Genomic DNA, 24,135 nt, shown 5'->3' with positions numbered 1-24,135 from the left:
TATTTAAGATATATTTACAAAATTACCATTAAGACATCACAACCAAATAAACTGAATTGTATATGCTTCTCAAAACCAGAATTATTTTAGAAATAGAAAACAGGACAAGAAACTACACACACACAATCACCAGAATAATACTTCTCAAACATTTTAAAGCAACATTTATGACACAGCAACATACCAGTTCAGATTTGAAGTAGCCTATTGTGTTTTCATCCAATTGAAAATATCTTCTCTTCCAGTTTTTCATCTACCAGAGATGAACACAGACATAAGACTTCTGTTTCTAAGAATGTCAAATGTTAACAGCCACTTACATATTCTGATATGAACCCATAATCCGAAATGTCAAGCCCTAAAAAACCTCATTACCCTCCCTTAGTGAGGAAATACATGAAACATCATCTCTTCCACTGCTCAGGCCTTAAACTCCTAATTCAACTTTGGTGGCCAGTCTTCAGTTTGTTGTATCACACAATTTCAGAATATGGTTTCATTATTTTTAATGCTCTAAAAGTTAGGAAAGAAAAAAAAAAAAAAAGCACTTCCCCATCCCCCAACCCACAAAGTAAATGTCATCAAGAGTTCAAGAGCAAGCACAGGAAATGTTATTAAACCACATCAAGTTCTGTAAAATCTGTAAAATGCAAGAATCTTTCTGCAGGTACTTTGTGCTTAGTAGTAAAGCAACAGATATTTAATAAAATGAACCTACTCTGTACAAATATTTGTTTTGTCACTGAAACAGTTTTTGTGGAAGCACTTCAGTATCTCCAAGGGTTGCTATTTTAGACTTGGGAACGAAACAGAAGGAAAGAAAGGTCTCCCTCCCTAAAAGCCCTCATTAGCACAAGTGAGCCACAGCCTGAGGAGCTTCTGAGGTTCCTTGCAGACCCGCTACAAGGGGTGAGTCTCGGCCCCCCCCCCCCACTTCCCTCCACTTCAAGGTCAGGAGCTTAGAGATAAAAGAACTTGTCCACGGCTGACCTACACCAATTAGCGTTGCCAGAAAGGGACGTGAAGTCAAACAGAACTGCCGGCAGAGTTTTAAGTATTTCCTCACTCACAGAAACTTTTTTACTTTTATTTTCAAACTTCAAAGTTTATCTTCTCACAAAATGCTAACGATTTGGTTCGCGTAAAGAATGACAAATTTTAGAAAGGTACTCTGGGGGCGCCTGGGTGGCTCAGTCAGTTAAGCGTCTGACTTGGACTCAGGTCGTGATCTCACCGTTCCTGAGTTCGAGCCCCGCATCGGGCGCTGTGCTCACAGCTCAGAGCCTGGAGCTTGCTTGGGATCCTGTGTCTCCCCCTCTCTCTGCCCCTCCCCCACTCACACTCTGTTTCTCTCATTCTCAAAAAAAAAAAAAAGAAAAGAAAAAAAAAAGAAAGGTACTCTGGAACCTTGGAAACACTGGTAAACGTACTTGCCCTTCCTACAATTTCCCGCCGTGGGTCTGGCTGGATGAGAAATACCCAGCTAACCCTTAACAGCTCTTATGAAGGACCAGGTGCTGCTAAGATACTCTCTTAATTTGCATCTTTCAAAGTTATCTCCAAATGGTAGGTTTTATAATCTAATTTTCCTTAAAAAGGAACAGAGAGCCTGAGAGGGAAAATGAGAAGCCCCAGGTCACAGAGAATTCGACTGAGGTCAGCCCAACACCAAATGGAGTAAGCAGGCCCTTCCATACCCCACTCCCTTGCCCCCTCTTTTCCTGATATCTCCCTGCTAGACTTCTCTTTCTCTGACCCACTCCCAAGGGAGAGAAAAATCAATAGGAAAGCCTTCTGGAATAAATTTAAAGTGTTAGGAAAGTTCATCTAAAATTGAAGGTCAGTGGTAATCAGCACTAACTTACCCAGCCACCCACAGACCAAGAAAATAACATAGAATCACCCTGACTCCTCAGCACGTTCATGGCTCCCTTTGGGTCTCTCGAAAAACAAAGCAAATGATTCGTGTGCTGAGAGTTTGCTAACAGAGACTCGTTTTTTCATGATTACACATACTCTCGTAAGGTACTCACCACTGCTCCCTGCTTTACACAATACCCAGCTTTGATGACTGCGCTGTCTGGAGGTGGCTTAGGAGTAAAGTAGGGAAGATGGCTCTGTGACCGTTTCAAATTATTTCTGTCAATACTTTCACCACATTCATTTACTTCTTCTTTCTAAAATGAAGCAAATAAAGAAAGTCTTTCCTTGCTTGTTTAGCTTCAAAGCACAGTTGTATTTCATGTTGTAATTCTAACAGAAAACCTTAAATTCTAACCTTAGTTCAGTTAGGAACACAGATTTTGAAGTGAAGTTTTCTAAATAATTTGAGATACTTAATCATAAACAGTCACATCACTGATAAAACCACACATTTCTATTTCTCTTGTGGGGGGTGGGTAGAGGGTGGAGGGGATTAACTTATTTTGAAGTAATTATAATAATATACAGGAAGCTGTAAAAAAAAAAAAAAAATACAGGAAATCCTTCCTATGTACCCTTCAACCGGTTCCCCCAACAGGGAAACTGTGTAACTATAGTAACTAGAGTACATTTCAAAACTGACGCTGGAACATCCTACAAGCCTTATTCAGATGTCATCAGTTTTACATGCATTCATATGTCTTCGCGTATGGATCATTCTGTGCATTTCTGTCACATGCAGCTTTGTGTAAAACCACCTCCACAACCACGTACAGCATCATTATGAGGCTCCCTTGGGTGACCCCTTTAGAATCCCTGTGCCCAATCCCTTGGCAACCCTAACCTGGTTCTCCGTCTTTATTATTTTGGCATTTAGACAATGTAATAGAAATGGATCCTACAGTAGGTGACCTTTGCAGATCGGCTTTTTTTCACTCGGCATAATTCTCTGCAGGCTCACGCAGGCTGCTCCCCTATCACTAGCCTGTCCCTGAGGAACGCTCATGGTCTGGACGTACCATGGGCTGTTTAACTCTTCACCTGTGAAAGGGCATTGTTGAGTCGTTCCCAGTTGGGGGCCATTGGGAATAAACCTGCCATGAACATTCCCATACAGACCGGTGTAAACGTAAGTCTCCATCTCTCTAGGAGCAAAGCCCAGGAGTGCACGTGCCGGGCCGGAGAGTAATCACAAGTGCACTTTAACAAAAAACTTCCGTACCGGTTTTCAGAGGGGCCGGACTGTTTTGCATTCCCACCAGCAACGTACGAGCGAGGCAGTTTCTCCTCGGCCTTGCCAACACGTGTGTTATTAATTATCGGAGTCGTTCTGATAGGTGTGCGGGGAGATACTCACTGTGGTCTTGGCATTTCTTACGAATAGCGGTGAGCAGCCCTTCTAGTGCTCCTTTGCCACGTATCTTTTATCTTTTGGTGAAATCTCTGTTCGTGAATTCTGCCCCTTTTCTAATTGGATTATTTTTTAACTGCTGAGTTCTGATAGTTCTTTCTTTTTTTTTTTTTTTTTTTTAATGTTTATGTATTTTTGAGAGAAAGAGAGAGAGCATGAGCAGGGGAGGGGCAGACAGAGAGGGAGACACAGAATCTGAAGTAGGCCTCCAGGCTCTGAGCTGTCCGCACAGAGCCCGACGCGGAGCTTGAACTCCCGGACCGTGAGATCGAGACCTGAGCCAAAGTCAGATGCTTAACCAACTGAGCCACCCAGGAGCCCCAATTCTTTCTCTGTATGTTCTGGATACAAGTCTTTGTTGGATACGTGGTTTGCAGATACCTCCTCCCCGTGTGCGGCTTTCCCTTTCATCCTCTTAACAGGGTTTTTCACAGAGCAAACATTTACAATTTCGATGAGGATCAATGTATCCTTTTATGGACTGTGCTTTTTTTTTTTTTTAATTTTTTTTAACGTTTATGTATTATTGAGAGACAGAGAGACACAGAGTGTGAGCAGGGGAGGGGTAGAGAGAGGGGGAGACACAGAATCTGAAGTGGGCTCCAGGCTCTGAGCTGTCAGCACAGAGCCCGACGCGGGGCTCGAACTCACAAACTGTGAGATCATGACCTGAGCCGAAGTCAGTAGCTTAACCAACTGAGCCACCCAGGCGCCCCATTATGGGCTGTGCTTTTGATGGCAAGTCTAAAAATTCTTTTGCTCCAGACGATTTTCTCCTTGCTCTTAGAATCTAAAAATTCTGCAGGGTTTTGTTCTTTGTTTTTTCACACGCCAAGTCCAGGCTTTTTAAAAAAGATCTAACTATACTCATGTTTTCATGCTCCCCAAAGCACTGGCTTACATGCAACATGTTATAATCTAGAATCCCACTAATCAACCAAATGTGTATTTTTTTTTCAAGAACTCCTAATTTTCAAGAGAAAAACGAACACTCGAGTCTTGTCTTGAGGAATTTTCAACCTGTTATACATTTAGACAGGTCAACAGCACTAATTATGTACTTAAACTTTGCAATCCCAGCACTTAACTGCCACTAACCCAATACTGAATAAATTAATCAACCAAATGAGATTTGTCATTTTCTTGACAAATATATAGCAATTAAATGCTTTTATAATGAGTAAATACTTCTTTAAAAAGCTACATTACAAAATGACACAGTAAAAAAAAAATTCTTTGGGATCTTTTTAATACGGCAGCTGCTATGCAATCTTACAACCTACTGAATAATCTACACTAAAACTAAAATACAACAAAATCTTAATTCTGTACAAAATGAAAGCAGCCAGAAGGGCACCTGGGTGGCTCAGTAGGTTAAGTGTCCCACTATAATGCAGAGCCTGTTGGGACTCTCTCTCTCTCCTTCTCTCTCTCTGCCACAACTCCGTTCACATGTGCTCTGTCTCCATCTCTCAAAATAAATAAACTTAAAAAAAAAAATCCCAAAAGTTGAGAGTTCACAGAGCTTCTGGGTTGCTGAACATGTGGAGGTGCTGAGAGAGTCCCAGAAGCTTCATGCCCTTCCCATCTCTTCCATCAGGGTGTTCGTCTGCATTCTTCATCATATCCTTTTATGATAAACAGGTAAACAGTAAATAAACTGCTTCTGTTCTGTGAACAGCTCTAGCAAATTAATCAAATCTGGGGACAAGGTCATGGAAACCTTCAGTTTACAGCCCATCGGTCAGAAGCAGAGGTAACAACCTGGACCTTCCACCGACATCTGAAAGGATTGGGGTGGGAGCAGTCTTGGAGGACGGAGCCCTTAACCTGTGGGATCCAGGCTGACTGTCAGAATTGAGTTAAACTGCAGGACACCCAGCCAGGGTCACAGAACTGCTTGGTGTGAGGGGATCCCCACACCTCTGATGTCAGCAGCATCGTGAGTGTGGCAGTCATGTGAGAGGAAGAGTGGGTTTTTCCTACTCATATTGTTTACAAAAAGAAAAGGAACTCTGTCCAACAACAGACCATTTGTAAACTATGCTAAATTCAAGTCAAAATGACTACCCAGTCATTTAAATTGATGTAGAATAATTTTTAGTGACTCGGAAAATGTTTGAGATGTGAGTGAAAAAAGTTATTTACAGAGGGTCTCCATTTCTTGGGACAAAAGTATACAGAAGAAAGGGCTCAGAGAGGGGCGCCTGGGTGGTTCAGTTGGTTAAGCATCTGACTTCAGCTCAGGTCACGATCTCACAGTTTGTGGGTTCGAGCCCCACGTCGGGCTCTGTGCTGACAGCTCAGAGCCTGGAGCCTGCTTCGGATTCTGTGTCTCCCTCCCTCTCTGCCCCTCCCCTGCTGGTGCTCACTCTCTCTCTCTCTCTTTCAAAAATAAACACATTAAAAAATTAAAAAAAAAAAAAGAAGAAAGGCTCAGAGAAAACATGAAAAGTGTGAAGTGTGGCCTGTGGTTGCCAACTATTTTAATAAACACATACTTTTGAAATAAACAGATACGAAGCATTTTTAATTAACTGATTACTATATTTATTCAGTAAAGATGTTCTATTTTATAATGACATAAAAATTACTACGCAGTAGGTAAACCACCACACAACAGAATAACTGATGTATTACCTGAGTTGGGGTAATGATGGGCACGCCCCCAACAATGTCAGTTCTGTAAGACACTTGCTTCTTCCCACATTCACTCTGGCGACTTAGGTTATCAGAATGAGGCTGTGAGTCTGACTGCTTTGGTACCTAAAATAATATGTAAATGAATCATTTTGCAACCAGCATTTTATAGGGGACCCTCTTTTATCACAGAATATCCAACTAATTGTCCATTTATATATAACTGACATTTATAAAAATTATGTATAATAGGTATGTGCCCCTTTAAGTTCTCACACTGTTCTGTTACAGTAATACTTTATAATACAGCCATCGTTTCCTGAGTGTTTACTTGGGCAGGTACTATTTCATACATTTTTCTACTTCATCCTCTGATGAACCCTATGCTTAGGGCCTGTACCTCCGTGGTAGCAGTGAGAAAACGGAGGCTCAGAGGTGTGAAGAAACATAGGTGTAGGTCCTGATTGTACTACGTTCTACTGAAGTCTGTGTAACTCTCCCCCTACACTCAACCACTATTCTATGTCCCCCATTTATTAGAGCACCTGACACCAGAGCACAGCTCCATGCCGTTCTCACTCCCCATCCTCTGCCGCTGCCCATGATTCTGGTAGCACCCGAGGACAAAGACCGTGGCAAACTCAGCATTACTGGTGCCAGGCCAGAGTCTACTACTGAAAACACGGTGTTCACTAAATGTTGAGAGACGGACTCAGTGGATGAATCCGGAATCATCAGGAAAAAAAGAATAAGACACTCGACACAAATTAAAAATTAAAATGTTCAAAATAACTTAAAGCTTATTGGAAATTTTGAGAAGGTATTCCAACACTGGTATCAATGATAAATCGCTCACAAACGTCACTGAAGTGGAATCAGAGAATCGAAGGGATCACAAACGTTTAGCATACGTTTTAGCTTTTCTGATACGGCCCACTCAGGAAACAAGGTGCGATACTTCTGCCAATAGACTGCTGCATGTAGTCTGCCTTTGGATTGCAGATTTCTTTTGACCGTAGATAAAAAAACGTAATAAAATATGCTCGGCACTGATGTAATGTTGAGCGTGACAGTTAATCTCTGTCCAATGATTTTAAAGGGCATGTGAGGATCCTGCAGTGTTTCAGAAACATTCTGACAAGTACTTCTAACCAGCACCATAGTGGTGGCGTAAAAACATTTAAAATCAAGTAACTTGCTTGCCTTACAGTTAATCCATGTTAACAGGGAACTGGCACAGCTCCTAGGGGACACCATTCACGTTGCAGTCAAAGACCCAAACCATTTGTTAATATGATTCCAAAGCAGTGTGGTTTCTCGAGCTTTAACACTCATGAAGCATCAGTCAGGAACACTATTAAAAGCTTCAGACTTCCAGGTTGCACCTCCCAGAAATTCTGACTTGCTCAAGCCACAGTGTTGTGCACAAGGCCACACGGTCAGCAGAAACACCAGTGGTTTTTGAGGTAGTTGCTGCAGAAACCACCCCGAGAAACACTGCTGCCAGGCCTGTGCTCTCCCACCAGGTCTGGGGAAAAGCAGGTAGACAGTGGTGTCTACAGACAAGGCTTTTATGAAATACCGGGCAAATGCGGTCTATGTGTGTCTAAGCCGGGCTGTAGTAGATCCCAATCCGCATAATTTACGAATATACACAAGTTGTCTCTCAGGCGACTTTCTGCAACTCCTCTCCACCTTTCCCTCCCTCTCTCCCCTGGAGATGCTTCCCCGCAAGGCTTTTTCTCCAGGCTTCAGGCCCCCTCATCCATATTTACACTACAATGCAGGAAAACAGGAAAGGAAGGCAAATGAATCCTGCTAAGGAATGCCCCCTGAAATCTTCTAAGAGGCTACACTTTTTGGAGAGCTTTTTAAAGGCAACAGGTACTAGCTAGAATTTTACCTGACAAGATCCACACAACGACAGGACGGTGAAAGGACTACTACTGAGGACACTCTACCCAGAAACAGTCTGCCGAGGAAGCCCACGATGTTCTGAATGAACGGCATCATGTATTTGAAATATGACCGAGAAAACGGGGCCAAGTTACCCCATTAAGAACAGAAACACAGCATTGAGAGAATTTTAAGCCAGAGAAAAAATTATCTGTTCATCTGTGTTAGCTGAAATGTACGAAGAGGTGACCCATATGAAGTCAGTCCTTCTTTTAAGAAGTTTACAGTTTAGTCATACATGGGCATTTCCTAAGAAAAATCTTTTATACCACCCCAAAAATACAGTGATATTTATACTTTTTCCACTTTTCTTCCAGAAATGATAGTATATTAAAAATCCTTCTCACTGCTGTTAAGCTCACTGCTTCTAATGTGTCCTTATAATAAAATAAAATACCAAGTATGGCATAATTCTAATGTTAGAGTTCAATAATTAACTTAGAATTGCACTTTACAATAAAACTTATCTAAATCGTGTGGTGAGAACTGTGCAATGTGTAGAATTTTCAAATCGATATGTTATACACCTGAAACTAATATTAACATTTTATCAATAAAAAAAAATCATCTAAGCTGTAAACATTCCCCAAGAATACGAAAAGTACAAGCAAAATACCCATGAATACAGTAATTGTCTTAAAAACTTTGAATGAAAGTCTAAATTCAGCCATTAAAATAAACATACTTTCAGGAACAGAAAAAAAAAAATCAGCCAACTATTTAATGAGAATCAGAAAAGTGGTCTCATCAGGCAGACAGCAAGTGTCAAAGACACTGAACATGAATGGTTTCCTTGCCCCTGACTTTTCCCTGCTCTCTCTTGCTTTCTACCCTTCTTTATTGGAGCTGTAGTCTGTGAGAAATCTGCATGTATCTTTAGGAGGTGTTTGCCTGTGGTCCTAATAGTAGAAAAAGAAAAGGCAGTCAGAGAATGAAGAGATAAACAAAATGGAGAAAAACGACAGGGCTTGTGGACGAAAGCCTAAAACGTTCCAACACAAACTCCTGGGTATATTAGGAGCCTTTTGAGGGCTCTACCCATGACCTGCCAGCTGAAAAACACTAGTATCAAGTAGAAAGCCTTGTACCTTTGGGCAAATTTACCATTTTGTTAGGACCAAAGTCCTATATTCAGCTTCCTCTACTTGCTCCCAGCTGTCCAAAAAAAAAGTGGAATTTTGGCCACAATGTCAAAAACACCACATGTAGATTAAAATCTAGTATTGATTTCTGAATTACCACCTATGGTGGGGAAAAGACACTATTTTAAAAAACAGTGGGTTTCTGTTTAGGAATACACCATATACATCCTGGACATTCCTTCATCGATAAGGGACCAGAGGCCACCGTATTTGTACTGTTATTACTTCCTATAAAAAGTTAGTTGAAAGTATACTTTAAAATCAATCTGATTTTCCCAACCCTATTCACGGATACTCTCTTCAGGGTCGGTTCCTCCACGACCAGCTCTCTGTCTTTTCAAATAAGGGGAAACTTTTTTAAACGGCTGCCACCAATAAACATTCACGTAGACGTTAGGCAAGTTCGAAAAGCCACAGACCATGGTATCAGAGGACAGTCCACTAAGATGACAAGGTACTATAATTAGGAAGTAGTTAAATAATCACCATTCCCTTACCACTACTCCCTACCACCCCCTATCCTGAAACCATGTGCTTCCAAACCCTAATTATGAATTTCTAAAAATTTTAAGTTTACATAATCACATTGTACTCAGCAGACCACTAAGTTACACAGCTGACCAACTTGTCATTTGGAGCAGTTCCATAGAATTGTAAACCACACATGCACTAAAACATAAACTTCTATTTTGCAAAGAAATCTGCATTACTCATCCGCGATTTCCATAGGAATGTATGACAAATTAGAGATTCCACACCCGAATACATTTACACGTGTAAAATGCACATGATATGAAAACTGGCAAGGCCCTTTAAACAAAAAGAATTAAATAAATCTTACGTAGGCAGGGGAAATTCTTTCATTGCCATCCGATAAGTTACACTTTTATATAAAATTGATGTTTAGTAAGTGCTATCAATTCTTCACTTCTACATTCACTTTCATACAGTTACATTCACTTTGTTGACAAGCTAAGGATTTCTAGATTTTTTACGTATTCATATTTTCTAAATGTGAATTACAAAAAATGAATTATAAAAGCATGAATACCAACTTATTTAGCCTAAAAACTATGAATTTCAACGTGTAAAACAAAACCGTAAGACCACAAACGCTGGTATTTAAAAGTCTTTATGCTTTGCAACATCACCCAACCCTAATCAGCTTCTCGTGCATTTGAAGAAGCTTAGCAGTGTCATCTGTGTAAGATGGTTTCACACCATTAATAAATTAGATCTAGCAATTCAAGAACCCCCCAAATGGTAAAAAGCCTGAGACTATTCACTCCTTTTTCTCTTAAAGCACTGAGAACCCAGTGCTACTAATTACTGCAAATTGTAAGAAATGAACCAATTCGGTGAAGTTACTAGATACTGTCTTCCTAAAGAAAATTTCACCTAAGAAATATATATATTGGGTTAAAAACTGTTAGTGAAGACCTTTTAAGAACATGTACTTCTGAATCAGTTCAAAAAATTGCTTTCCTGAAACTGCACGTACCTAAAATAACTTCTGCTTCGTGTACAGATCAGAGGCACTGCGTGGGTGTTTTCTGTCATGTGGCAACAAGCTGTTCTGGTGCAAGACAAAAAACCCGACTTCACTCCGAGAACAGCTTTGGTTATATTAACTCTTGACTGTGTTGTGATATAAATATGGAATCGTTCATTTTAGATGGAAACTAACAAGTGACTAACATATGCTGACTTTCAGAGCATATGTTTTTCGAGAGTAAGTCGTTTAGGGTCAGTAAACAACTGTACTTTAGTAAAACACACTTGAGCTCACACAAACCTCACACAGGAACTCCTTCCAGAGCCTCTCTCTGTGTCTCTCTACAAGTGTGTAAGGAGAAAAAAAGCAAGGAGAGCTAGAATCAGGGCGCAGAACCTATCTACTTGCCTGTCCTCATCAGTAGTAAACTTTCTCAGAAAAGTCTGGGTTTTGCTTTACAAACGAAAGAGTGGGAAAGGGCTCTTTTTTCAGGACCCTGTGCTCCAGGGTCGAGCTCCAGAGTCAAACAGCCTGGGTTTGGCTCAACGGTTCCACGACTTACCAGCTATGAAACCAGTAAAAGTTACTTAATCCCGAGGATTATCACTTTTCCAGATAATTGAGGTAAACCCCTCAAGATCAGAAAACCAAAAAAAGAAACCCAGGTTGCAAGCAGGAAGCTGTAGCCCGGGGACATCGGAGTTGCAAGGGTAGCCGCCCCGAACTCAAGGAGGAAAAGTGGGTGAGGCAAGTTTAGAGCCTGAAGACAAACTCCCGAGGGGGCCACGTGGGCAGGACCCTCTGGCCGCTACAGCTCTCCAGATCCACTCCCTAACCCCGTGCCTCACTTCCACGGCCTCACCTCCGCTTCCTGCTCCTATCTTCAAATTGTACCCTACCCAGCAGTGATCCCAGTCAGGGCCTGGAAGACAGGAAGGCCAACGCCTAGTAGCAGGGTTGGCGGCAGGAAGCCCCTCATCCTACTCGGGAAGAGAAAACATCCTCGATGTGTATTTTCCCCTAGAAACATTCTTGTGCAGTGGGTGAAATGCACACTAGCATATGCCGTGGTAGGTACATAATGGGCTAAAATGGCATTTTCGGGCTGATTTTAAGGGCTGATAATGACCTGGTACAAGAAAATGTGTTCCCATTATAAACACCGGCCTTTTAAATAATAAACTTTGAGGATGCAACCTGTTGGTAAACTGGAGACTCAGCAGGCATATTTTCAAAATGTAAAGATGACCTCCAGATGTTAAAAATTAAAAACACAACAAACACTTACTGTGATTTTTATAGCTTTGTTCAACACGTTTACCCATTCTACTAGGTCTTGCTGATCGTTAGCTTGTAGGAAGTATTTCCTCATCCCTGCATTCATAACTGTTGAGAGAAAAAATAAACAGTACATGAAATTTTGCACTTGTTGCATCTAAATTTATGTTGGCACCTGCTTTCTGAAAAACCAGGCTAGGTTCAATACCGTGACTCTCAGATTTGACAAAATGTTAGATCATATGAAATAATGCTTTTATCACTCTGTAACATAGGTAACATTCTTATTTTTAATGCCTATGTTTTTCATTAAATGGAAATACCAGAATATATTTAGCTAATCCCCTAATGATGAGCATTTAGGCCATTTCCAATTTTTGAAATTATATAAAATATCCCAATGAACCATCATATACATAATATCTCTCCATACTTGGGCTACCAGTTCTATAGGATAAATTTGTTGGGTCAGAGGGAATTCACCCTTAAAATTTTCACAGATACTGATAACTTGTCTTCCTATAAGATTGAACCCATTTACATTCCTAGCAACAGTGAAGGCCTGTTTTATCCAGTGCTCAGCACCCGTCCTGGTTATTAGCACCTGTGCTAGATAGGGACCTTGTCTTCAGCCCCGAGACTGTTGACATTGGAGCCGGAGTCTGCGAACAATATTCCCTAGAAACCCTTTGCCAGCTCGAGCCCTGTTCTGCTAATGGGAGGGACTGATGGGAGACTGGGAGAGGCCACGCTCCTAAAGGTTCCCACTACTGCTGACCTCCCTCCCCCTGCAGGAGCATACCACGAGCTACTACTGCTCCAGGCTCTGCGGCCACTCCCCACACCAGCCCTGCAGTCTCCTCAGACACCCATCGCTAGCTCCATCAGGGCCCCTCTTCCAACCGTCCGAAGTCCCAGCTTCTGGTAACACCCCTTCTTCCCCTTTCGTTTCTCTCCAGCATGTAGGTGGTAGCTGCTTTATGCAATTTCTAATTTCTGGGTTTCCTCGGCATCCCCTCTACACTCTTTCAGCCTTCCAGTATTTGGGTAAGCAATTCCTCCTAACAAACACCCCAGGTTCGAAATACCTAGTGCAGACTGTTTTCCCGACTGGACCCCGACAGATACATCAATCTCTGACCTCCTAAATGGTGAATAATTATATCTTGTTTAAATGTGAATTTATCTGATCATTGAGACAAATTAGTTTCTATGTTTCTTGGCCCTCAGAATTTGTTTTGTGAGCTTTATTTTCTGTGTCCATATTTCTCCTGAGTGTCCACTTATGTTGTATTGTCTTCTAAGAGCTTTTATATTAATCATTTGTTTTATTTCAAGTACTTTTCTCAGCCTGTCATTTCCCTCATCAAATTTGTCCATGGTATCTTTTAACAAAGAGAAAAATATTCTGTCAATCTTTTCCTTTTCCTGTAATGACTTGAGCTTTCATAGATGCAGAAAATCTCCCCAACCCAAGATCATAAAAATAAACACCTTTAGGGGTGCCTGGCAGGCTCAGCTGGTTGAGCATCCAACTCTTGATTCTGGCTCGGGTCACGATGTCACAGTTCAAGAGATCCCACTTTGGGCATGGAGCTCCCTTCGGATTCTCTCTCTCTCTCTCTCTCTCTGCCCCTTTCCTGCTTGCTCTCTCTCACTCTCAAAATAAATAAACTTAAAATATATATATATATATATACATATATACGTATATATATATGTATATATATGTGTATATATATATATATATATACATATATATATATATACACACATGTATGTATGTATGTATGTATGTGTCAACCAACATACTACCACTCAGTTGGGTATGACTAAGGAAAGGGGGAAATGAAAACCCTCAAAGGAAAAAGTTATTTCTCAAATGCACAAGACTTGAAATTGGAACTGAGACCAAGACACTGAGGCAGAGCTTCCTTGAATGGAGATGAGGATCTGAGCAAGGAAGTCAAATAGTACCTTGTGAAGTGCTGTCAGACAACTAGTATGGAAACTACAGAAACTTAAAACACTACAAATCAATTCTCTTATATCTTACTAGAGACTGGAGAAATGATCCATGCCATAAGCATAAGTTAAGATGAGTAGCACAGTAGGACATATATCAACACATGGCTTTTATTTTTAATTTCTAACAATTGGTAAAGACTCTTTTCACAACCTTGTTCCAGCTCGGGCTGAGGTTGGGCCCCCTCCCAATGGCTTCTCCCCTCAGCGCTGTTCTGGGCATCTGCCGAGACCAGCTGAAGAGTCTGAAAATCTAAGCACTTAGTACTACACTGCATCTGCTACAAAGTGAGTACTTAATACATCTATTTTTGAATGAATAGCATTTATATAAGGACTTCTTTTAAAAAAGAAAAAAGAGGCAAATATACCTCTAAAACGGGTCTTAGCACACCTTGCAGTCCAAATAAAAACTCATGTGCTGTATTATTTCACGGTAGGAAGAGGCATAAGGATACGGTGGGGACAGGAGGGGGGTTGGAATCCGAGCCTGGAATCACTCAGACCTGACCAGCTCATGCACTTAACTAGCAATAACATTCTGCAAAACCCATGTAATCTGAGCCCCATTTTTTTCATCAAGGAAATGGATGCAACCCATCCGTTCCTTGAAGGGTTGGAGGTGATCTATGTAAAGGAAGTAGCACAGCGCCTGGGAAAGAATAGACATCATCTTCATCATCATCTGGAGACTTCCAAGTAAGGAAGCATTGTGGAAAATGTAAAGCAAATTATTGGGAAGTGCATACTAACAATCCATGTTGGTGGGGGCGGAGGGGGGGGGGACAGAGAAAGAAAGAAAAAATATTCGAATGAAAACAAAGTGTACAAAACCTGCCAGTTGCCATGCTTTTGAACCTAGGGTTCCGCAGCGTATGATGACTCCATCCCAGAGGTTGTGTTCTACTATCTTTTCACTTGAGTACTTCTTTACTTCATTTCAAATCTTTACCATCAGAGTGAATGTATCAAACGGGTAAAGCCTGCAGCACAAACACTAGCTTGACTGCAAACAAAAATCATCTGACACCTAAGATCAACTGGTTACAGTTCGGGTATGGGTAGGGACCAAATGGTTGTGAGACATTTTCTCACATTATCTGCCAGTTTTCTCAGTTCCCTCTATTCTTTCTCCATCCTCTCGTTCTCTCAATCAGATGGCAGACTTTCTAAAAGGAACCACTAATTTTCTTATTTCTCTCCTCTCATCGGTCTGTCTTTGTTCTTTGAGATTTTTTGACTTTTTCTTCTGAGTTTTGCATTGTCTTGTGTTCCTTTTCCTATTTGATAGTGCTCTCTCCTCAAATGTCATGTAATCCCGGGCTGTCTACTCGTATTTAAAAGCAAGGTACTAAAAAAACTAACTGGAAGCTCCCTGAAAGATATGTAGGGTTACTGACCGCTGGACTTCAGTGCATGGCAAAGTCTTCCAGTAGAAATGCCCAGATGTCAGCACCTATGGCTCTCTTCTCTAGGGTATGCAGACCCATTCCACTACACCTGGCTGCCCAGTGCTCTGGAACTGGACACAGGAAAAGAGGTGCATTCCATGCACATATTTTCACTTAGTCCTATTTTCAGTTTCACACTTCATCTCTCCCCTTCTTCCCGAACACAGAGCCTGATTTATTTTCTTTCTCTTTCTTTCTTTCTTTCTTTCTTTCTTTCTTTTCTTTTCTTTTCTTTCTTTCTCTTTTCTTTCTTTCTTTCTTTCTTTCTCTTTCTTTCTTTTCTTTCTTTCTTTCTCTCTTTCTTTTCTTTTCTTTCTTTCTCTCTTTTCTTTCTTTCTTTCTCTTTCTTTTCTTTCTTTCTTTCTCTCTTTCTTTTCTTTTCTTTCTTTCTTTCTTTCTCTTTCTTAAGTTCTTATTTATTTAAGTAATCTCTACACCCATCATGGGGCTGGAGCTCACGAACCTGAGATCAAGAGTCACATGCTCCTCCAACTGAGCCAGCCAGGCGCCCCTCACTGATTCTATTTCTAAAGGTACTACACATGCCACTTCTTGCTGGGATGGTGGAAGGACAGCTGCCCAACTAAGCTGCACGGAAGCAGGGACTGGCGGCTGTCCCTGACACAGACATCCAAATGTAGTCCGTTTTGGGTCCTCCTCTCCGCTGCCTCCCCAGACAGCACCCAGGACCTAAGTCTCTCTGGAGCTGGGGTGGGGGCAGGACGCTGACAGGCCAGCTCCTCACTGGCTTCTTCTCTACTCTGCTAAGTTATTTTCCATTCCCCCCATCCACTTCCCACCTGTATACACTGTGGGTTACAGACGTCTGCAACGATGGTTTGAGTGTTTCTTGTTCTCACTTGTTTCTGAACAATCGGGAGATGAAATAAAGGTGGAAGAATCTTTATGTTGCCATTCTGAATGGAAGTTGTGGTTCCATTTTAGGAACCTGTGCCGCCCTCTCTGAAAAGCATTTTATGAATCTCTTCTCTATGCCCTCTATAGTACGGACTAACAAACTACTGACAGACCAACAAATAACCTTAATCTTTGACTCCAACTAAAATCACCCATTCTGCATACTCCAATGACTGAATGTTATGTATGTTACTATATACTACTATTCCTTCAAGCTGTAGGTTTGAGGTTTTACATTAAAAAGACTTGTCAAGAGAATATGCATTATACATTCTAAAACAAAGTTCTCTGTTGCCCCCATTTGCTTTTCACTCACAAGGCTCTGAAGCATTTTCCTGTTTATAAATTTGTAATAAGCACATAAATTTTTCTTTTGGTTTCTTAGAGGTGATAAAAGCCTTATAGAGGATTCTCTGAACAGCTGCATTACATCCTGCCCACACCCTAGTCGCTTACTGGATGTATATGACTGCCACAGATGTTATCCCCAACATAATGCCTAAAGAAGAAACCCGCCCTTTTCAAGCAAAAGAGAACAGGGGCGACTGAGTGGCTCAGCCAGTGAAGCGTCCGACTTCGGCTCAGGTCATGATCTCACAGTCCGTGAGTTTGAGCCCCGCGTCGGGCTGTGTGCTGACAGCTCAGAGCCTGGAGCCTGCTTCGGATTCTGTGTCTCCCTCTCTCTGCCACTCCCCTGCTCATGCTCTGTCTCTCTCTGTCTCAAAAATAAATTTAAAAAATTAAAAAAAAAAAAAAAAAAACCTTAAAAAAAAAGAGAACAAAGAACGCTGATATCATTTCTACCTCAAGAAGTATTTTACATTAATGTAAAATGGTCCTTTTTGATGCCAGTTGGCCACTCTGAATTTTGTCCTTTCCATCACTGGTGTCCCGACAGACTCTGAGAGCACATCAACTCTCCCGGCTTCAACTACCACCCAACTATTTTCACAAGTTCCAAATTTCTCCATTCTTGATCTTCAGGCTCCATCCATCTTCAATTACCGTCACCGGAACATTTCCATTTGGATGTTTCCTCACCACTTCAAACTCCTTACCAAACACTTTACCCAATCCAGCTCTCAGGTCCTCATTTCTTTACTTGAAGCGAACCTACCTGATAGCTCTCTCTTCCCACACATCCAGTCACCAAGGCCCTGCACATTTCCTTCCAGGGTTGTTTGTCCCTCCTTTCCCACTGCCACGACCCAGATGCGGGCCCTTAGATAAGGAGAGTAGTTCGGAAGCCACCGAGCTAATCTGCCTGTATCAAAACTCTCTATCCATACAAAGCACATCCTCCACCTATGTCAGCTTGCTAGATGCTAGTTTCTCGCCTCTCGTTCCCACACATACATACACATACGCCACTTGTCCACATGTTACGCCCGGACTTCTGCCCAGCCTTTTACTTTCTGGTCTCTCACCGTTCCTGCCAGCCTCCCTGAGTTTTCAGATGTCCGCACACACCTCGCTCTTCTCTCCCGCGTGCCTCTGGTCCTGTGATCCCTCCCCCTTCTCTTCCCAACGCTGGAGGATGACCAAGGTTGAGCTGGCCACCAGCTCAAGTGCCTCTTCACCCAGTGTGGCTTCCCCTGGTAAGGATCCCCAGTAAGGATGTGAAGCTCTTCCTTTGTGTTTCTTTAATAAATTGTACGCTCCGTCATGCACTGACTGTAAGAAATGCAAGGATCTCACCAGGTCCGGTGTCTGAGAGACAAGCAGCCTGTGAGATTCTTAAGGGCAACAACAAGCCCAGTGCCAAGCACAGTGTGCACACACTAGACCTTCACTAAATGTTTGCCGAACAAGTGAATCACACACCCTCAACTACCTCTACCCCCAAGCTGTACACTTCTCGCGACCCACGAGCAGAAGACCAAATCCTTTCCGTTATTTATAAATGCATGTAATATAGAATAATACAAGGTAGAAAGTTAGAAATTACCTGAAATCTCACTGGCGGTCATCGCTATAAACGCCTAGGTAAGGACTATATGTGGGCCGAGCGAGGCGGCCGTGACCGGGATGGACACAGGAAAAGAGGCTTCGAGGGTAGGCGAGAAGTTTTATTTCTTCACCTGGATGGTGGCTTCAAGGGAATTTGCCTCAGAATAATCCATTAACCCACAGGTTTGTGTCATGTGGTTTTCCAGGACTGTTTCCTTTTACAATTATGATGTAATTATGTTAGCAAACTTAAATCAGTTAACATATAAAATAAGGCTACTTACCAAAACAGAACTCAGCCTTTGGCCTTAGCTTAGTTGCATCGCTGACCTAACAAAACAGAGAGACGAGTCACTGACTTCTTCATATGTGACCGTAACCAACCTTAAATGCTGCACCAACTCCCACAAGTACGATCTCCCAGTAATCCCACACATTTAGCACTCAGGCCTGAAATTACACTTTAAAGGCTACTGAAAAAGAACTGCAAATGGAACACAGAACATGGGTCCCAACTGTAAGATGTTCAAAACAAACGATACTTCCCTGTTCTCTTTGAACAAACTTGCATTTATCCTAAGGAAATGTGAAGAAATTGAAAGTAAACCCTTAAGTTTTATGTAACACATAGGACATTTTGTAGTATAACGTAACTTTCAAAATACCCTCGGGATACACTACAGAAACTCTGAATTCTTCCCAGATTGCCTATTTCTAAATTAGCTGTGAACCTGAAGAGAAAATGATGGCGGGCAAGGGGGAGATTGTGTATTTAACAACGTCCAAAAATCCAAAAGGCATTAATCTGCAATGAGGAACCCAAAATGGCACCGGATGCCCTCGTGTGCAGCAGAATACCCTGGGATCGCGGGGTCCCTTTGCTAAACGCAGCACGTGGTTCCTTTCAGAAGGGAAGCAACTGGCACCTGGTTACTGTTATTCCCTCAAATAACGTAGCTCTCTCGGAAGCTTCTTCCTGACTATTCCGACCCTAGTGCCGGTGTCAGAACATGTAATTGTAGCGTCTGTTTTGTACCTTCAAAAGGAATTCTAAGTCTGGGGCTCCTGACTGATCCCAACTACAAATTCACAGCTCTGAGTCACACTGGAATTTGTTCCAAGAATAAATTCTGGAAAAAAAGAGGCATGTCTAAAGCAGAGTACAAACTGTACAAGTGAAACTTCGGGACAGAGATGAAAGTCAACAGGGCTGCACAGAAAAGGTTATATTTTAAAAGAGGAGCCGAGGAAGATTCAGGAAGCAGCTGGTCAGTCAGGGCCACTCGCTCAGTCAGTGCTTCATTTTTGAAAAGACCAGGCAACAAACGATTGAAAACCTAGGAGCATGTGGGCGATCTCTCCCTCAACTGCCTATTCCTCATCACCGCCCGGAGAGGCAAAAGCGCTTGGCAACAAATTCACATTACAGCGCGACACCCTACCGGCCGGCCGGCAGACCAGGGCTCTAACACTTTACAAAGACACGCTATGCTTCTTAATAATAAGCACTCTAGAATTGAAGCTGCGAGCTACCCTGAAGCACTTAGTAAATGTTTTGATTTACAGGGACACTTAAGGTATACTTAAACAATATTTGTCTTCTGCAGATTAAATAATATGGTTTTAATTAAATAAATAATAATAAAAAAAAAAGGTTTCCCTTTCAATATGTAATCTTTGTCATCCAAGGGCTGATTTTTTTTTTTTTTTTTTTTTTGGTCAGTGAGAATGAACAGCTCTGCTGTGATCCTGATAATGAAGTACTTTATCTATGAACGTCTACCTTTATAAGCACACTTGTAAACTGGTCTTCTCTTGAAGACCTCTGCTAACAAATCCCAATATATGCATAATAGTATACACGTGCATATTACTTAATCTACTCTTCACACCTTCTATCTTGAGCCATCGACGCACATTACTTTGTATAAAAACCCCATAGGCCTAGCTCCTCGACATCTCTATCTCAGTTACCACCCCAATATAATAAAGGGAAAAAAATACCTGAAAATACCAAATCTCAATTTTTGAAGAGAAAAATAGTATTGCAAAAATTCCAGAAAAATCGACAAACGAGAAAACAGAAATTAGTAGAGACAAAGTGAAATGAGGGAAGAATCATTCTTTTATCATGCAGATGGTTCTTACTTTCTTCAAAATAAAACATAAAGAAATAAAAAGTCAGAGGTAATGGGATTAAAAGCTGGAAAACAGTTTAAATAAATACAATACGGACTCAGAAAAAACCTTCTCCAGGGGGGAAGCCTGGGGGGCTCAGTTGGTTAAGCGTCCACTTCTCACGGTTCATGAGTTCCAGCCCCATGTTGGGCCCTGCACTGACAGTGTGCAGAGCCTGCTTGGGATTCTCTCTCTCCCTCTCTCTCTGACCCTCCCTGACTGCACTTTCTCTCTCAAAATAAATACACTTAAAAAAACAAAACAAAACTCCAGATTTCCCAAAGACAGAACTTAATCATTAACTGTTTATTCTCCTTCTGATATTCATATACCTAATCGTAAAGGTTAATGTTAACTTTTGCAATTGGCCACATCTTACAAGTTAACTCCATATTTTGCCTAATTTTACCAAAGACCTTCCTACACACAGTGGCCAGGTACCATCTTCAGCATGATATGACCCCGAACATCATCACTAAATGACACAGAAAGGAAACCGCCCCTCATTCACACTCATATCCCAAGCAATTCTAATTCATGCATGACTGAGAAACGATAGAGAAAAACTACCTTTGAAATGTAGGTAAGTTTAATGGCTCCAACACGTGATGATCCAGAAGGTAAGTTCTGGAAACAAATCATTAATATATAATTAGTATCCAGCATTATTAATTTATATTATATTATAATGTTCTACACATACTAAAAGCAGTTAAGAAATTAGATTTTTTAATATTACACTTTACAAATCAACTTTTTCAGTTCAAGTATTTACAAATCAAGCTGACGGCATGGATAACAAAACCAAATTCTATTTGGTTCCACCGTAACGCATTCCATAACTAAAAGGCTAGTTTCATCATTGCAGCTAAACTCATTTTCTTTTTCATGAGCTTTAAAAGCCATAAACAAGATCAGACTTTGTTCCTGAAGGCAATGGGAAAAAATACTTGAGACGTAAATACAATTGTAAGAGATTTCAATACTACACGTTACTTTGTTCTATTAAAAATTATTAATCAAATATATCCCTAAAAGGTTGATTTTCTTCCATTTAAGTATATTAGTATTATACCGTCCTTTATTTATATTGATTCCATTTTTTAAAATAATTATTAACTGATACTCTTTAAGCCATATGTCAGGAGTGTATATACTGACATGTTCACTATATTTTTGTTCTTCCCTAACAAGTTTGAGGCAGGGTTTGGGTCCTGGAAGAGCTAGGGGTAAACTATTAAGAAGAGAGAATCATGTCTAGGAAAGACTGGCAGGAAGGACTCTGTGGAGACATGAACAGCATTTAGGTTGGTCTTTAAAGGAAATATGTGAAATGCAAACAGAAGAGAGAATATTCCAGGCAGAGAAAGCAGAGGAGCTACAGCAGGCAGATGAGGGCGGCCAGAAGCTACACATAATATGGGATCGTACAGGGTTGTAGTAGAAAACACCAGTTTGGGAACTTGAACCAAGAATCTAACCTAAGTAAAAAAGACCTAAATAAAAAAGTGGCAAAGAATTTATACCGTTAAAGAATTCGAAACCATTAAAGAAGGCTTGTGAGCAGTTTTGTAGTTGAAATTGTGCTTTAACATATCCTGTAATATAATAAAGGGGACCGGTGAAAGAGGGGGAAGAAGGAGGCAGGAACACCAGGTAAAGAACCTGGAAAAAATTAATAAAGAAAATAAAGGAAACCTCTGATAGATTTTAAAAGTAAAATTAAAACAGTCTTCACTTTGAAAGTTTCCTCCACTGTAGATTAACCAAGATCAACTTTTTTTTTTTTTTTTAATTTTTTTAATGTTTATTTATTTTTGAGACAGAGAGAGACAGAGCATGAACAGGGGAGGGTCAGAGAGAGGGAGACACAGAATCTGAAACAGGCTCCAGGCTCTGAGCTGTCAGCACAGAACCCGACGTGGGGCTTGAACTCACGGACCGCAAGATCATGACCTGAGCCGAAGTCGGAAGCTTAACCGACTGAGCCACCCAGGCGCCCCATCCAAGATCAACTTCTTTACTGACTTTATAAGTATGTACATTAAAAAGAAAACTTTTGGGGCGCCTGGGTGGCTCTGTCGGCTAAGCATCCGACTTCAGCTCAGGTCACGATCTCACGGCTTGTGGGTTCAAGGCCCACATCAAGCTCTTTGCTGACAGCTCAGAGCCTGGAGCTGGCTTTGGCTTCTGTGTCTCCCTTTCTCTCTGCCCCTCCCCTGCTCGTGCTCGGTCTCTCTCAAAAATAAATAAACATTAAGAAAAAAAAAGAAAAGAAAACCTTTGGCTTTGTTCTCATGAACGATTAGGAGGTACTTCTCTTGAACCTCTCTATGAGCTTCCTGGAGACAATCACACGAAAGCCTCAAGACTCCCAAATATAAACTGGTTATTGTTGACAGGGACAGGTCTTCTCAGACATTCACTCCTATGTAAACTGCATTATGTTTTGCTTTAAACCGTATACTATGTTCAAGCTTCTAAGTATAAACCATAAATAAATATGTATATAAAATTATCATTGTTAAGGTAGAATTTTAAATGGTTGTTCTTATACAAAATGTTTTATTAAGTTTAGAGGTTGCTTTGTGTGTGTTTTTTTTAAATTTTGGATAAGGAAATGAAATGTTAAAATGTCTTCAAGACCTCCTAACTCCTGTCAACGTGATTTTTTCAAACACTGCTACCCTTCATTCAAAATTGTTATTTTTCTGTTAAGTCCTCCAAAAATGTATTATTTTAACTAACTGAATACAGTTCTAAGCCTCTGTATGAAGAAGAGAAATGAGCACTATGTCATGGCCACATGACATAAAGGATCACAGACTGAACAGTGGCACAGTATAGAGAAATATAAGTAGCTGAGAGATAACGAATATTCAAAATACCTAGTTTCTATGGATTGGTATGATTACTGCCAAGTTCAACTACATAAAAGTAGGTTTCAAAATCTGTTACTTGACAGTGAACAAGAAATAATCAACTCATGACATTTAAGATAAAAAGGAAAATAAGCCATTTGTCCTTATGAGTTTCTGCACTCCTTTTGCCAAAATATCTTTTTCAAGTTTCTTCAAAGTCACTTCCTGAGAGAGCTACTCAATTATTTAATTCTCCACCACACCCACGCCCTCGACAAAACACAGAAAGCTCCAAACTGATCCCTAGTGATACACTAGAATGGATTTTTAAACCAATGGTTAGTGGTAAAGAAAGGAAAATGGAGGAGGAATGGTTCCCTAAGGACAGGTGAGTAAAAGGGATTTTCTTTCATTATCAGGGCTTATGATCGTTATAATCTACAGCACCATAACATAGGCAACTAGATTGAATCCTATGAAACTGTCATTTTTTAATAGATTAAAACGGTGGTATATTGGCCATTTCACATGGCTCAACCTAACGTAATAACCTTAGCAAGACATTTTACTAAAGTTTTCCTGAGGAGATACAAGTCTTAATACATTTAAAAATGACACCAAGATGGGCGCCTGGGTGGCTCAGTCGGCTGAGTGTCGAATTTGGCTCAGGTCATGATCTCATGGTTTGTGAGTTCAAGCCCCGCTTTGGGCTCTACGCTGACAGCTCAGAGCCTGGAGCCTGTTTCAGATTCTGTGTCTCCCTCTCTCTGCCCTGACCCCGCTTGTGCTCTGTTTCTCTGTCTCTAAAATAAATAAGCATTAAAAAAAAAAAATTTTTTTTAAATAAAGTGACACCAAGCTATTATATTGATGGCTAATCCACTGGTTGCAGAGTCAAGATGGTAAA

At 41.0% G+C, this 24,135-nt stretch overlaps 1 protein-coding gene across 6 annotated transcripts in view; it reads right to left on the bottom strand.

The window, feature by feature from the left end:
* PLEKHA1 (pleckstrin homology domain containing A1) overlaps positions 1–24,135 on the bottom strand; it is a 38,045-nt gene that overhangs the window by 11,531 nt on the left and 2,379 nt on the right. For 5 of the 6 annotated variants that reach the window (XR_006194409.1, XM_042908075.1, XM_042908076.1 and 2 more), the window contains exons 2-7: positions 20,938–20,994; positions 18,474–18,519; positions 11,856–11,953; positions 5,975–6,100; positions 2,034–2,177; positions 185–253 (exon numbers count right to left, since the gene is read on the bottom strand). Coding sequence is in view for 5 of the 6 variants with exons in the window: in XM_042908075.1 (XP_042764009.1) it covers positions 185–253; positions 2,034–2,177; positions 5,975–6,100; positions 11,856–11,953; positions 18,474–18,519; positions 20,938–20,994 (540 nt within the window). In the remaining variant the exon portion in view is untranslated. The remainder of the gene's footprint in view (positions 1–184; positions 254–2,033; positions 2,178–5,974; positions 6,101–11,855; positions 11,954–18,473; positions 18,520–20,937; positions 20,995–24,135) is intronic. The other variant, XM_042908079.1, reaches the window with a different exon arrangement.

This window comes from Panthera leo, chromosome D2 (genome assembly GCF_018350215.1).
Source record: "Panthera leo isolate Ple1 chromosome D2, P.leo_Ple1_pat1.1, whole genome shotgun sequence".
Classification (NCBI taxonomy): domain Eukaryota; kingdom Metazoa; phylum Chordata; class Mammalia; order Carnivora; family Felidae; genus Panthera; species Panthera leo.
Note: the sequence above shows the minus strand (reverse complement) of the source record. Positions and strands in the feature narration are given on the sequence as shown.